Here is a 16,477-nt window from a genome sequence, read left to right on the forward strand (position 1 = left end):
GTAGATTTCTTTTTTTGCAGGATTCTTTTGTCTGTTACACCTCAGATTGCATAGGATACTGGGAAAGCAAATCATCTGAGTGCTTCTCAGTAGAGAATCTCTGGAAAGCTAGCTCTTATTCAATGCCTGGAGTCCTGTGAATGAGCCTATCCCTTCTCCACATCAACCACTCTGAGATGCAGGCTGCTCACGGGGCAACAGCACTTTAAGTAGCTCTCCTGTTATTGCACTGTAGGCTTTTCTTGGAAGTACACTGTGTGTGGGTAAGGGAGGCTGGCAAGGGCATAACTCTGGTATTCATAGCTTTCCCACCACACTGACCTGTGCAGCAAAGCTGGCTGCCAGCATCTCCAGTTGCATCATTTCAAGCTTTTCAGTCTGATGTCTTTCCATTTAACAGAAACCCTCAATACACAGGCCTGAATCTCTGCTCTGTTGCACTGATTTCTTGCTGCTGTCAGACTCTTAATACTAGTTCAGTTCATTCATTCCAGCAGGCTAGTGTGTCAGTTGTTCAGGGAGCAAGAGTTTGACATGAATTTAGAAGCTTTACTCCCATTCTCTGCTTAAGAGAAGCTGAAAAATGAACAACTTTGTGGATGTCCCAACTCCTGTGAACTTATAGGCAACAGGGTGATAAGAATGAATGAATGTGGGAAAAATTCTCCCACTATTTCTGAGCTGAGTGTGATCTGCAAGTACTAAAGTCAGCAGGAACACTTCTGCTTTTGTAAGGCTTGTCTTGTGAACCAGGCCAGTCTGGATGAGGATCTGAAGCTTTGGGTTCTATACAGAATCTCTGAGGCTTTTGAAGTCAACTCATCAGTAGCTAAAGCAAAGAAATCCAACTTGAAATTAAGGCTTTTACAAAGAGCTCAGTTATTCTTTAAACTGTTTGCTTCACTTCCAAAGTCTACCTCCCAAGTAACTGGCATCAGAAATGTCTTCATTAGTATTAAAAATTCTTGGACTGTAAGAAATTAAAACACTCCAGGTATACACTGAAAATTGTGTTCTCTTAGAGGAAACCAAAATTAATTGAGAAGGCATGCGCAACTGAAATGAATCAAGTTGCTTATCGTCAGCAGGACTAAAACCAGAATTCAGCTCAAAAGCCATACTTAGAAATTCTTCAAGACCAAAGAATGTGTTGAAAGCCTCTCGTCTGCTATGCTAAAGAACGGAGAGCAGTTGAGGAGATAAATTGAAAGTCTCAAATCCATTTTTAAGGCCCCTCCATACATTAGGACCTCTGCCACTACCACTGGAAAAGCAGGCATGGAAGTATAAATGAAGGTGATGGTGGCATTACATTGTCTTGTGTTGCAAGAAGCCATCTTGCATCTGAAGATCTATATCAGTATTTACCATTTCTATTTCTGGTTTGTAAATTTATAGAATAAAATGTTACTCCTATTGATTCTCTCTTGCATAGATAAATATAGAATATAGATACAAGTATTTTTTTCTCTCAAACATATATACATATATATGTATGTATATATATATGTATGTATGTATATAAGGAAAAAAAATCTTAGTGAAATTAGATCATAGCCTGCATGAGCCAAGTGCAAGCCAGGACAAGATTTGCCAGAAAGGCTCATGAGTCTACTTATTGAGGGTAAGTCATTCCAACATGAAGGATTAATGAAAGGAACAAAACCAAAACCATATGTAAAAATAGAAAATATACCCCATCGGCCAAAATTAATCATAATGTCTGCCTCTCCATCGTTTATTCGGTTGAATCTCAGTGGTGTGACGTCACTCCAGACTTTAAAGGCTCGGGCAAAGGCATCATCTACCGTCTCAGGATCCAAATCCGGGGTATAGCCTATAATCCTTAGACATAAAAAGAAGAATTAAGAAACACATACCTTCCCTCCCACTATATGTTGCTTACTGATTGAAATGCTGAAAACACTTTGAAACTGGTTAAGAAGTAACACTGCTCCACATGAGGTACACACTTAATGCTGATTCAAGCGCATTCAGAGGTGGTAGTTACTGCTAGTTTTTCTTTGGAATTGACACAGCATCATTAACTAAACAGTCAGAGGCTGTAAAACTTGCATGGTGGTGGGCCTTGCAATAAGATACTCAGTTTTGCATCAGTGCTGGGTTGCTGTCAGGACAACATCTTACATTCCTTCCCTCCGTAACATTTGAGATTTGTGTTTTTGTAAACTACTTATTGAGCTTGCAAATCATGCTGTCAATTTAGACCTGAACATGCCAATTCATCCCTTTTTATAAGACTTGCCAGAAAAGGAGCTCACTAGAATTCTGATAGTCTCAAGACTGGATTATTTTGTTCTTTAATAACAAGAAAAAAGCAACCCTTCTCTCTCACTTTGGTTATTAGCTATATATTGTTTCATGCCAATTGAATGATAGTTCTTCAGCTGTGTGTTGGTTACACTGGGAGTAGGATAGGACATTGGGAACGCTCAGAATAAAAGCATGTAGGATAAAGCCTTAGACCTCGAATGTGGTTGGTTTTCTTGTTTGTTTGGGGTTTATTTATTTGTTTGTTTTGTTTGTTTATTCTAATTGAATTTCTCAGTGCTTTGCATTACAATCATTTTCTTCATTAAGAAAATTTCCATTTATTTTGTTGCTGATGCTATTGCTGTTCATAACAGGTAAAACAACTCTACAGCAATCTCAAGCCAAGCCAAGCAGTTAAGACATATCTGCTATTTTTTCTTGCTGTTTGTAAGTGTTTTGTCCCAGACTACCTGATCCATTGGGTTGTTTTTATTATTGATTTTTACTATATTGGTTCATAACTCTTTAAAGTAAGAGTGAACAATGAAAATATGCCAAACCTATTGAAATAGTCTTGCTTTAAATCATTTTTCCTGACAGTAGCTTCTGGTTATATGTGTGTGCTTGCTCTGTGACTACTGTGGGGTAACTTTGAAGCAGCTTAGATGCCCAAACAACTGCAGGATACTGCAGCCTTCTTTCATGAGGGCTGAAATCTCTTGAGTTTGCGACTGTCCAAGGTATGGAAACAGAAAAGTGTGGTGCTTTACCAAACTGCAGTAACTTGATTGCACCTTTGCCACTAGAAGGCTCTGTGGTCATAAATAAGTGTTCTTAAACTGTTAGAAACAGTACACAAATGGTCATATTATTTAATATATTTTTAAGTAATGTTCCTTATGTTGTTAGATGATCTGTTTAACATGGATAGATGCTCATCCTGCACCTTGTTTAGTCGTTTGCTCCTTTTACTACCTACAACTTTTTCCTCACTGACTGTCTACTGAAGCTGAGTTTTATTTCATTGGGTTCCTGATTGTTGAAGATTATAAGCTGATAAATAATAAATATGTTTATTTGTTTTACTTGATAATGGCTGCTGACTGCAGAGGGCTCTGTCTTCCTACCTCTTTTCTGCAGCCAGAAAGTCCTTTTGGACTCCATCAGGGAGATGGGCAAGTAATGCAACAGAGTAAGAACAAAGCCAAAATCTCTTTGGGCCCAACCAAAACCCTAAAACTGAGCTTTATATAATTATTCCTGAAACTTTTTATCAGAAATTTTTGATGTTTGTTTAAACATCTAGTAGTCATTCAAACACAAAGAGAATGTAATTGAAGAAATACTGTCTAACCCACTGAGCACCTACTCCACTTTGAGGTTCCTTGTTTGGTTGGTCCTTAAAAGTGTTCAGGTTATGTATGAGCAAAACCCAGACAGTACCTGTAGGTTATATGGTTCTTTTCCCATTTTGGCTTTCTTGGAAAGAAGTTGTAATTGGCCACATCTGGGTTACCACAGCGGGGTTTCTTCATTGTCTCGATTGTATTTTGATCCAAATCTCCTGTTTCAGGCAGCCCAAAAAACTTCTGCATTTTCTTCAAAGTATCTTTCAGTACAAATAAGTTGCAGTTGTCTTTGGGGCATCCATAATATTTGTTTAGGTATTGCTTGCGAAAAATAAAGCACAGAACAAAGGCTTTAAAATTCATAAAAGAGATAAGTAATCATTACAAATAAATACTGCAATTCCATGTTAGCTTTCCATCTGAAGTTTTCTTTTCAAAATTACTATTATTAGTAGCCTGGGGAGCAACAAAATCTCCTCGACTGACACAAACCATCCTTGATCACACATTACTAATTAATTAGTCATTTCCACTATTAGCTATCACCTTTGGTTGAGGAATTGCTTTATTAATAAGTAGAGCAAAGAGCTTTAATGTTGAACTACAAAGTGAAAATGAGTTTATCATTTTGCTTTCTTTATGATGTGTAAATCTGCTTACAGTCTTAGATTGCATATACTTTTTTTCCGGGAAGCATCTGTGGATTATTGAGAAACTTGTCAAGTTAGAGTATCAAAGCAACCACACACACACAAAAATCATTAATTCATACCACAAACAGCTATTTGAGCGTCACGTGTGTTTGTTTTTTGAGTCAACCACTGCAAAGACCTGAGGAAGAGTCTTTGGTATATCTGAGTAGGCCGAACACTGTATCTGAACAGTGTGTACATACTTAAAGGCCCAATTGGGAAAAAATAAAAAAATAAAAAATAAAAAAAAAAATAAAAGAAATAAAAGGAATAAATGAAGCAAAGAACATGTGACACATTGTCAGTTCATACCCTTGACCCACTGGATGAAATTTGCAGACACACCATTGTGGTTCCACTTAAGTGTATTAAATCAGCCTGCTGTGATATGCTCCCTCTGTCCCAGGGGACCAGTGGGTTTGCCTGTTCCTTGGCAATTGTTACAGTTAAGCAACTTGTCTTTCAAATGTGTGTTAATAAGTTGTATATTTATGCTATTCTAAACTGTAGATTCATAGCTGTGGTCCTAAGTATCTGATCACGGTCTCCATCTTCTGTGCAGAACACACTAAGTTTGCACGAGCAGTTTAGGATTTAGGGTTGTTTTTTTCCCCTCATAAATTCAGTGTTGAGTGCCAGAATAACTGAATGTCTTTGGGCAGACACCGACCCTCTGAGAATGTCTGGTAGTCTGGCAGTCTGTAACATGTGGTGAAACCTGTCATGACAACATTGTCGTCAAAGGGAAAGTGTGACCTCTCATAAGAGACGATGAAACTTTCAGTTGTATCTTCAGCTGTGTAAAGTCTTAATCAGCTCTATTCCTATCTGGGAATTAACAGATCCAAAACAAAGACAGCTGGCTTTTTTGAACATTTGGATTCAGTATTTGGATCTAAACTGAATTTGATTATTTTTTCAAGCTGCTGCCTTAGCTTGGACTATTACAAAGGTAGGTTCAGTTGCACTGTTTAGACTAGGTACAGTTCTGGATTGCTAAATTTACATTCTCTATAAAGAGTAGATAAAGCTGCATCAAACAGCAAGTATCCCCAGACTGATGTGTAGGTCATCTGGATGGCACAAGGCTGAGAGATGCCACTACCACAGATGGTAGATGGAAATGCTGTAGATTACTGATTTTTATGACAAAACTGTCTTTAGCATGGGGACGAAAGTCCTTCAGGTATTGTATCCGTAATATTAGCTACAAATCCAAGGTAAGAAACCCAAATAAATAAGGTAAGGGTAAAGCATATCAGAAATATAAGAAAGAATTGTTTTTTTCCAAAGATTCTAAAAAACTTGACAAATTGAGTGTGCATTTAAGTCCTTGTGCCATTAAATATTCCTGAGGGAAACCCTACTTTGTGTATCTAATTAGTTAACTGAATTTCACCCAAAAGAAGAGGGAAAAGACCTCTACATCAGCAAAACATAGGAAATGACATTTGATGACTGCAGTTTGTCTGGACATGGATTTCATCAACATTAAGTCCCGGATTGCCTCATTTTACCCTGCATAGGAAATAGTTCATAGTTGAATCAGAAAAGATTTAATCAGGATGTTACACCATTTTCTTCAGGAGGTTCTCCACTGACCTACTGACTAAGCACAGACTTTGCTTAGTTTTTATAACATCATATTCTGATGTGGTAATTCTCCTGAAGAGAATGCAACACTGGCAAGTAATGGACACACAATGGTTTCACCTTTGCTGTCAACAAGTTTCTGTGTACTCAGAGGAAATGGGGCCTAGGACTTAATGTGAAAGGCACTAAGAACATAAACAAGCCAGTTTGGAGAATCTGTTGTTATCCTAATTATAATTTTCATGTAGTTTGATTTATTGTCTTACACTTCTGTTTGTATTTGCCAGTGGTACACCATGGTATAACACAGACTGTACATCAGAACTGAACTTTACTGACGAAAGAGGATGCTGCTCTTGCCAATTTAGGTTTATAAGTATGATAGACAATGAAAAAAACAGAAAATGAGGCACAATAGAGAATTGTATTTGGTATGTTTCTAAGTAAGAAGTTAACCCTCCTGTCAGTTCTTCCTAAAATGGAGATTTTACTGAAGATGAAAATGAACATAACCAGCTGTTCTATGAGGAGAGAATCTTGAAGAAAATGCAGTGTCTGTGTAAACCACATCTTGGCCTAGACTGCAAAATTCAGTTTCCCCAGAGTCAGCAGGGAGCTGTGGTGATCTGGAATTTTGATCCAGCCCATTAATGAAACAGGGTCCAGCTGCAACATAGCAATTTGTGTTCTGATTCTGAGTGTTGGGGCTGTGCAGACGGAGAGTGTGAGAGAAAAGTAGCCAGTTAACATTGCCCAAGAATATTACCAGAAAGACAAAGAAGAACTGCAGTGTTTAAACCAGCTTGTAATTTTCCTCTGAGTACACATAATAAATAGGTTGTTCCAAAGAAGCAGAGATGAGGGGAGATGCGGATTGCTGCTATTTAGTAAAATCCTAACTGTGTCTAAAAAAAATAGATTGTTTAAGGATGGTTAAATTACCATTAGACAAGTATGACTCCCCTTTCCTTTCCCATACATGCTGCCCCCACCCCCTGGCTGCTGTGCTGCCAAGACAAAAGCTCTGGTGAATTTGTCTTGTTAAATGCTGGAGACTGCCCTTTTGGGGTCAGTTTATCTGTTTTTCCTCAACTTTCCACCACAGCTCCCATCTGGAATTTCTCTCTCTACCCTCCCCCAGGCTGTTAGCCTGGCAAGCTTTCCCAAGATGCACACCAGCTCCTAAAGAACAGCAACCAACTTCCAACCCTCCAAATTCTAAAATAAGAATAAGTTATCTCAGTCTTCCTTAAAATGGAGTTACTGCTGAAGAAATGTCTATAATTTACATGATAAAATTAGTATGATCCATCTCCCCTTAAATGGATTTCCCCATTGAAAGTCATTTTTATGAAGGTTCACAGGGCTTAAAATGAGGTTAGAATAAAATGCTGTAGAATTATAGCTATAATTTGCTGATGTCACATTCAGAAATCCAAACTGTTTTGGTTTTTGGTTGTTTTTTTTTTTTCTTAATTTGAAAAGAATATTTCTTTAAACCTTTGAGGGGTTTTTTTGAAGTCAGAACTAGTCACGATGGCTTCTGAAACTTGAGCCAGCTTTCAATTGTAATTGCCCCTTAAAGCTGTGTTTATGCAATGCACAGTAAACAGTCTGGAAAACAAGATCCTGAAAGCTGTGTGATACATGCATTAAGCCCAGATTTCTGTAAGTGAATCTCAATAGCTCACGGTTCTATTTGATATAAGTCAAAAATTAGACATTTTCCTCTCTTACCATTGGAATCTGTTGATTACAGTTGCAATGATTTAATGAAACTATTTTGTTCGCTCAGACTTAAGGAAAAAGAAGATTTTTGCTGCCTTTAAATTTTTAGAGAGGAAAAACATTACTTGGCTCTAGTTTTTCCTTCTGAAAGCTGATACCTGCGCTAGCTAGCGAGCACTTCCAGAGACTATAGAGAGAATGCTGCAGTCATTTCCAAGCCTCAGCTGAAAGAAGAAAGAAACAGCTGCTTATGAAAGAAAAACGAAACAAATCTGAAGCAAAGATGAAACCAACACTTACCACTGCTAGCTCTTTGTCTGTTTTTGGTGTGCTGTCTCCGGGGAACTTAATGATTGGTGACGGTGCAGCTAAAGTTTTGTTAAAAAGATAGACTTGGATTAATAGTACTTTAAAAATGAAGCCAAATACATTGTGAGTCTTCATTCTGCCTATATTTTTGCAATCCTCTCTGAAAAAAGATCTTTCTAACTGGCTGTCAGTTACTTTAGCTGCACAGTGCACTAGTTGCTTATCTGCGCATCTTAACTCTCTGCACCGTTTTCTCTTTTGCTTGCTCTAGCAATTCCTTTGTATGTTTAAAACATCCAGATGCGCAGTCTCAAGCTACCACAAGAGGAAGTCTGAAAACTAGTGGAAACATGAGAAAAGGGCAGTTACCAGATGTGATTGCTGTGATTTTAAGGTAGCAACGGGCAGATACTTATTACTGCTGAAAGAAGCCACATTTTCTCCTTATTTGCATACACTGAAGCATTTAGTTATGCCAGAGAGCAGCAAAGGGCAAGACCTGACTTAATACTGAAGACGAAGTGTCTCTTGTATTTTCTAAATGAAAACAAATAACAACAAAACAGCCACCCCTAAACATTATTTTCCTTCCTAAGTATTTGTGTTATTCTTTACCCTATTTTCTTGCCACATATTGCTTTAGCCAGATGTGGTTACAGTCCTACACAGCGCCTCTTGGTAACTATTTTGATGGCATAGTTGGAGGCAGACCTGGCATGGGCTGGTGCAAAGGCTTCTTGTCCATCTCCTGCCTGGGCTGCACAAGTTGGTCCCTGTGTATGGGGCTCACCAGCACTCCAGCCCTGCTCTGTGCAGAGAATAACCAGAGCTCTGAACAAGATCACTGAGGGCTTGGTGCAGCTTTTATGACAGCTTAAAGCTTTGCCACCAATAGGGGTGGTGGGTCACTTTTGTTTTTCTATGAAGTTAGAGAGAATCTGGAAGATGCAGCAAATAGGAACTGTGCCCAACGGTTGGTAGGGTGATTTTATACAGAATTCCAGGTCTGCTTGCACTATGGGTTTGGCCCATTGATGCAGCTGTATGTCTGAAATTCTGGTGCAAATACTGCCTTCATCATGGCTGGCCTTTTTATTCCTTCATAATACTGCCAGCTTTGAGGTGTTAATACAAGCTGAATATTATTTTAGCTGAATAGCCTTAATCTAGGGGCTTGGCTCATGGCTTTTTAAGACAGGAGACTGGCAATTCTGCATGAAAGCAAACTGTGTTCTGGCCAGCCAAATGTGTCACAGAACAGTTTCTATTCAAGGTGAGTCCAGCCGTCAGGGTTCCTCTGAGCTGTACATCAGCAGTGAGGCTGTGACAGCTTTCCACTGCATGTTTCTAACCGAAGGGTTTCTGGGTATAACTCCTGTTACCAAATAGTGTTGTTAATGAAAAGTAAATACTTTGCTGGTGTTTGGTATTTATTCAAAGTACTTTGATATTTAATTGGAAATATTTGGTATTGACAGTTCATTGACTTACACTAATGTTGAGTTGTTTTGCTAACTAAAGCCTATGCCTGTGAACTGAAGAACCTTATATAAAGACAAGGGTTGCAAACCGTGGGCCAAGACCTTCAGGAAAAAAAAACATTCACAGGGGTTTTTACTGCCCATAGAGCTTGTCTGAAAAGCACAGCAGCTATATGCTTAGGCACTGGCTGAACAGCCATGGGGAGGAGCCCTCAGTGTCTGAGAAAAAAGAAGGGGTTGCAGTAATTTGTGTGTGAGCAGGGATTTCTTTGCAAGCAAGTAACTCTCCAATTCTTCTATGTATGATTCCAGTGGCACTTGAGTTACAGTGAACAGCTTTCCTCTCATGGTTCAGCTTTTGTCTCTACAAACAGTTGCTACCTCTGGATAAGTCACATAAAGTGAATGCAGTTGTAGCCACAGCTACATCCTTTGTCTATTTGTGGAAAAAATACTTTAAAGTTGCACATAAACTCAATATAATTTAAGATATATTTGTAATATGTATATTAAATTATCTCTCCCGAATCATAGAAAGTTGCTTTCTGGTTATCATGTCAGTTTCAGGTAAGAATTACTCTATACTTAGGCTTTAAAACCATCTGTTTCAAGAAGTATGATGTCAGATTTGCATTTCAACTGGCTATCTTCATGAATTAATAAGAACTGTATGGCAGAAACGTTCTGAGATGGTAGATGCCTCTTTTTGGGACATACTTCAGTAATAACAATAAAAAGAGAATTGTGAGGTCTTGCGTTATTGAGCCGTGAGGTACGTTTCTTAGGAGATCTGGCTGTGATAAGAGACATACGAGTATGTATTAACATGCTGTTTTTATCAAAGGATTATTATGTTTTCAGAAAATTATTTTTAAATGATTGAGGAACACTCAGCAGTTTCTGGATTAGACTTCAGACGACGTCCTGGGCAATTTGCTGACACAGTAGTCAACCCTCCAGAAATACACTATAGCAATTCCTGCTGTCATTCATACTGTCAATTCCAAAATTATATCAAAAACGGGTGATTTCCTGGTGGTTTCAGAGAAATATATTAGGCAAAATGTCGGTAAACACAGTCCGTAGGAAGATGATGGATTTATTCGTAGTTTTTTATTATTCATAGCAGGGTTTTATGTTTTAAATTGGTTTTTGCCATATGTTTGACTTGTAGGATGCTACAGTAGAGAATTGAAAGCTCCCATACTGGTTCCAGACTGAAGCTCCACTGAACCTGAGGGCATATGACTCGATTAGCTACTCACTGCTACTTCCTAATGGCACCTCTGCTGAAGATGGACTGTCTATGCAAGGAATTGTATTAGTAGACTAGAGAAATAGATTCTTTCTGGCATTTTGTGCTGGCAAAACACTAAGCTCCAAGTGTCTGTCATTCTGCACCTGTAAGAAAAGAAGTGGGTGTTTGCTGCTGTGGACTGATGGAGGTGTATGCCTCTGTAGGGACAGAGAAAGGCAAATATTAGCAGTTTATCTGTTTTAGTAAACTCATCTTCAAAAACCAGTGATTGCTCGTAGCAGTGCCCATTTGAGTTTAGAAGGGTTAATAACTTTAGCGAGAAGTCATTTGCATGGCAGTCAAGTGAACTGTTCTAAGATGTCGTAAAGAGTTGATCCTAACATAACATAAGCCTAAAATATTCATATAATGTGTTATTTGGATATGATCTCAGCCTTCTCAGCTGCTTGCTCAGACTCCTGTGGTCCCATCACCATATCTGACCACCACATGAGGGGGTCTTTAAACTTTGGAAATTGCTGCATGCATGTGTGTGCAGAGAACAGAGAGATGAAAAATACATGAATGGTCAGCAGTTGGTAGGAGTTATGAGTTTCAGCATTTAAGGCAGCAACTACATTCTTGCCTTTGTTTCTCTCATGCCTTCCATTTTAGGAAGTTAGGTTCCAAAGATGTGAAGTTCCCTTGACTCATGGAGTTTGTTTGTTAACTCACTACTAAATTAGAAATGAATTTTTAGTAAGTCTGTTATCTCATGACAAGGTATTTGTTCTTCTGTCCAACCCAGAAATGCCTGCTTGTGTCCTCAGCTGGTGTTAATTGACATTGCAAAGCTTCTGTTAGGTGGATTAGTTCAGCGGAAACAAGCTGAACAACTTCAATCAAACCCCAGCCCATTTTGCATGTGTTCCTGCTAGAAGCTTCCTTGTGCCTGCTTAATGCTGCCAGATGTTCAGGTTTAAAACACCAACTTGTTAGATAAATTTCTTCTATCCATACGTACTGGCTTAATGCAATTCTGACCCACTTAAACTATATTTGTTTCAAGTATTCGGTTGTATAAATTGACATTTGGTGAGTTTTGGTTTTTGGGGTTTTTTCTCAACTTGAATTTGAGGCATGACGATTACTCTGTTGTTGAACGTTCTGCTAGCTAGTTAGTTCAGAATTTTGAAAGCCTTCATGAATTTGGTTAGAACCTATAGAACTTCAAACACTTCTGCTAGAAGCTGATCATTACCTGCTTATTCCCCCTGAATTTCAGGTGTGTGTGTTTAGATACTGACTTACTGTAAAATAGTGTGTTGATATCATTTTAGCACATGCTCAAGTAATTCCCTTGTAGCTTGTAGAGATGTTGAATGTAAAGAAAATCAGATTGTTCAAGATAAGCTGCTCAAGGAAAGCCAACCCAAGTTGTCTCTGGCTTTCTCGAGAGCCTTGTTTGCCAGCTCCTGCGGGTCTGGCCTGTCCCTGCACCCTCTGGTGTGTAAAGAGAAAACAGAGTTCAGCTGCTCCTCAGCAGTGAGGCAAGAACAAAGTTTTAGTGTCAAGCTTTCAGTTGCAGAGGTGTGTGAGGAAACCTCATTTTGGAAAGCGAGTTAAGCTGGTTTTGTTTAAGGATTTTTTTGGCTTAGTTTTGAGTTATTGGGATACTCTGAAAGCAGTGCATCTGTGAAGTGCAGAGAAAAGCTGGGTTATTTCCAATGTACTCATGCTTGCATTATTGTAGCATTTCAAAGAAAACCTTCTTGACTATTAGTACCTGATGCTAAACTTGTATTTCTCCATTTTTACCAATTAGCTCTTTTCTCAAGCATCCAATCACACAATAATTTACCAGGGCATTCATTGCATTAATTGCATGTGTTCATTTGCATTTTATTTTGTGAAGTGTCTCAAAAATAAGTATAGGAAAAGAGAAGGACCTCTCTATTTGAAAATGTACTGGATCTTATGGATAAAGCATGCAGAATGAACTTGCCTTTAAAACTCCACATCACTGGGTGCTTGGCAGAAGAAGGAAGTCTTGATGCTGCTGTATTTGCTTAAGCTTGGTAAACTCAGCATGGTCATAAGTAGCACTGGGGGTGGATCCTGCCATCTATATTGATGTTGGCTTGCATCATATTTTGTCAGCGACCCTGTTGATCTTAGCGAGGCACCTTGCTGTGAAGGATGTGAGGAAGCATGATGTTGCCCAGCCCATAGCTGGTAAGGTAGCCATAATGTTACTGCACACATTAATAAGACCAAGAGCTAAGCTGACATGTTTGTATGATGGGCTCCAAAGACACACGGTAGCAAGCTACATAAATTCAGCTTCTCAGATTTCAAAAAGAGTACCTCACTGAGTGACCCATTTATTAAGTGCTGGGAGGATGCATACTGCTTGCAAACAAGGCCATGCCAAAGCTGGGCTACTCCCACTGCTCTGCTGTTTGTCTTCATGGGAGATACCTTTGTTGGAACAACCAGCTAGTGCAGTCCCAAACATGTCAGAATAATTCTGCTTGCTCTGCTGCTGCTGCTCAGCAGCTGCCTGTTGATAGGCCCTGTACATCTCGCTTGTCATTATAATGTTAGTATTCAGACACCAAGGGGCTTTAATTAATGACTTTGAAGATCTGGTCTTTTATAATTCATGACAGAACTTTAATTAAAATCAAATATACAGCAGTTGAACTAGCAAAGGATTTAAAGTGCACAATCTTTGATAGAGAAAGTGATTCCCTCTGACCACCAGAGGTGTATTCTGAATGCGAATTCCATTTCATTACAGTAGAGTCAGAGAACAGAATGGGCTTTTTTTGAAACAGATCGGTCCCTGTTGTTATAGACTCTGGAAAATGGTAAGGCCTAAAGGTCTGTAGTCATTTGATTCCTCCTCCCGTCCCTCTTCTAAAATGTCTGCATTAGTAGAAGAAAGATAAAAGGATAGAAATTTGTGTGATGTTTACATACTAATTATTTATACAGACTATACAGTGTGAAATGCTGTATATGTATCAGGTACTCAAAGACTTGTCAAGGCAGTAGGCAAATTCTTATTTCACACAAATGGAAACTAATGCACTGCTTTCAGGCAGGGAAGGGGAAATTAATGTATTTTTGAAGAATTTAGAGTGGTGTAGTAATCAATTATATCTTTTTCTCAACTATGTTATGTTAGCTGAACTTAACCAAATATGTAACAGTACACTGCACATAGAGTAACATGTAGTACCAGGGAATGCGGTTTTATTGTTTCAGCTTGGTCTTACTGTATCCCCTGAGCCACCTACATTTCTTCTCAAATACATTTTTATCGAGGAATCTTGTGCTGTTATTGCACTGACTTCCCAATGTCCTCTGAATGGACTTTTGTCTTGCTGGTCGCTCTGCCTTCTTAGAGTAAAGGCTTTGAGGATGCTTGTGGCTTTGATTTTACATCTGTGCACTGTATTTTAAGAATTGCTGTCTGATCTGCCGAGAGGTGGATGTTCCTTTCTGTGGCAACAGTTGATTGTTTGGGATTGCTGAATGTCCCCATCATGCATATGGAGGATAGTTTGTGATTGTCGCTCTGAAAGTAATGCCTCCTATTTATCTCCATGGAAACTACAACAGATACAAAGAGCACAGTAACACTATTTTTCAATGTAGTCATACTGAGCAGTATTCTGTAGCATCATATTAGGAAATCTTTGGATTACTTTCAAGATCAGATCTCCAGGAGTATGCTTAGTGTCTGTACCAAGGCAGTTCTGGTGGTTACAGGCACTGCATGTGCTGCAGGAGCTGTTTGAAAAGGCTGCTGAAGTACATCACTCTCATGGCTTTTATTGAGCAGTTTACCTTCTTTGTATTAGTAGATATCAAGGTCAGCTTACTTTTCTTTAAAGAGATGTATAAGATCATTGTTCCATCACAGAGCTCTCAGGAATGGAGCTGGCAAAAAAAAAAACCAGTTATTGGTGTATTTGATTCTCCTGGTTTCACAAAACGCACTACACCTTAGATAACTGTGCAAGAAAACCCAGTTACTGTAAGGGTAACGGAGGGAAGAGTCTGTCTGTTGCCTCAGACTTCCTTATGTTGTTAGTGCAGTCAGTGCTTCTCTGACTTCTGAAGTTAGAGCAATCCATAAGAGGGAATGTCACAGTTCTAGGGGAAGAATCAAGACTGTGATTGACTGGACGTATCTTTTTATTTTTTAATTTTTAACCTATATGTGCAAGAAAGTTCAACATGGCAGTTCCTATGGAGTGGTAACCAAATCATTAATAGTTTACTCAAAGTTTGATAGATAATTGTTTTCAAATATTAGGGATCAACTGCCAAAGGCTGTTTATTCTTATGGCCTCAGTTTGACAGAGTGCTTAAGCACTTGCTTTTACTGGAAAGTGACATAAAACTAAAGAGATTATTCATATGTTTAAATGGTGGAATAGAACGTATTTGGGGGGAAAAAATAAAAAGCATTTAGCATTGCAAATAATGTAAATCCTATAGCATCAACTTCTAATGGTCTGAAGTTCAGTCAGAAGAATAATACAACTCATAAACAGTGTGAAGAGGGAAGCAGGCATAATAGCAAGACAAATACTTAATGCCTTCAAAGCATCTTTCACCTGGTGAGTTCACACTGCTGTGTGAATAAAAATGGTCAACATTTCAACAGCTGTGTGAACTAAGCTCAATATCTCCTTTCTCAGATGGGAAAGTCAAAGCACAAAGACTGAATGATTTATCTGCATGAATTGGTAGCAGAACTAAGAATCAAATTGTGGCTTGGTTCAACCTGCCGTGATATCATTGCTCATCCCAACTACTTCATCATTTATGCTATACAGAAGTGACAAACTGCCATTCAGCTGGATAATTTTTAAGTATGAATTCTGTACAATTCTCATTATTTTCCAGTTTTGATTGTTGCTGGTTGTTCTTTTGTTTTAAAATGAGCTTGTCTTTTCCTCTCCTATGACACCAAGCTGTGGATTTAGTTTTTACTGCATTAATTCTAGTCTTAACTCTGATTGAACGGGGCAGGACAAGTCAACTTGTTCAGTGGTGGTACACTGCTAAAACAAATCTGTGACTTGGGAAAGTCATTTCTTTCTTACTGGTGTATAATAATAGCTGTGAATTCTGTTACTTGCTTCCCATTCTGAGAGTTATGCAGCCACGTTTCCCTAACAGACATGCAGTTCTCCCCTGAAGCATGGACAGGACCTTCGGTCATGCAGATCAGGCAGCTCTCCTCTCTCCCTTCTCTATGTCTGAGAATGGATTTTTAACAGTTCTTCACGTGTAGAATATACTACTAGAAATACTCTTCTCATCATGTAGTAAACTGCAGTTTTTATTGCTCAAGGAAAAATGCTCTTACTCTGTGACCTATTTTGTGATGTGTCTTTCTAGGACTTCAGCCTCATCCAGTCATCTGGCTGCATAAAGTTGCTGTTCCTTTTGCCCTAGCATACTATATAGATGCACAGCTCGTGGTTGGCATTCAGTGTGAAACTCAATGCAGTGATATATCTGAGCCTCATGGTCATGCAATGCCTGCTTCTGGTTATGCTAATAAAGGAGACTTCTACTAGCAGCTCTTTTCATAAAGTAATTCGATGTTTCAGAGAGTTTGGTAAGAATGCTTTGCACCAGCTGTAATAAACCCAAGCTGTTGTGGCTTAACCACGGGGCTGTTGGTGACTCAAGACAAAGACACTTGCTAAATGGTTGTTAAGGTCCATCAGGGTCCTCCCGCTCCATGGTTTAGCCACATCCTTATCTTGTTCCTCAAATGTTACT

At 38.8% G+C, this 16,477-nt stretch overlaps 1 protein-coding gene across 1 annotated transcript in view; it reads right to left on the reverse strand.

Moving 5' to 3' along the window:
- Window positions 1–8,270, reverse strand: part of MMP2 (matrix metallopeptidase 2) — a 31,754-nt gene extending 23,484 nt beyond the window's left edge. The window contains exons 1-3 of the mRNA XM_015873862.1: window positions 7,937–8,270; window positions 3,718–3,944; window positions 1,697–1,845 (exon numbers count right to left, since the gene is read on the reverse strand). Coding sequence (XP_015729348.1) covers window positions 1,697–1,845; window positions 3,718–3,944; window positions 7,937–8,080 — 520 coding nt within the window. The 5' untranslated portion in view covers window positions 8,081–8,270. The remainder of the gene's footprint in view (window positions 1–1,696; window positions 1,846–3,717; window positions 3,945–7,936) is intronic.
- Window positions 8,271–16,477: the final 8,207 nt, after the last annotated feature.

This window comes from Coturnix japonica, chromosome 11 (genome assembly GCF_001577835.2).
Source record: "Coturnix japonica isolate 7356 chromosome 11, Coturnix japonica 2.1, whole genome shotgun sequence".
Taxonomy (NCBI): Eukaryota; Metazoa; Chordata; class Aves; order Galliformes; family Phasianidae; genus Coturnix; species Coturnix japonica.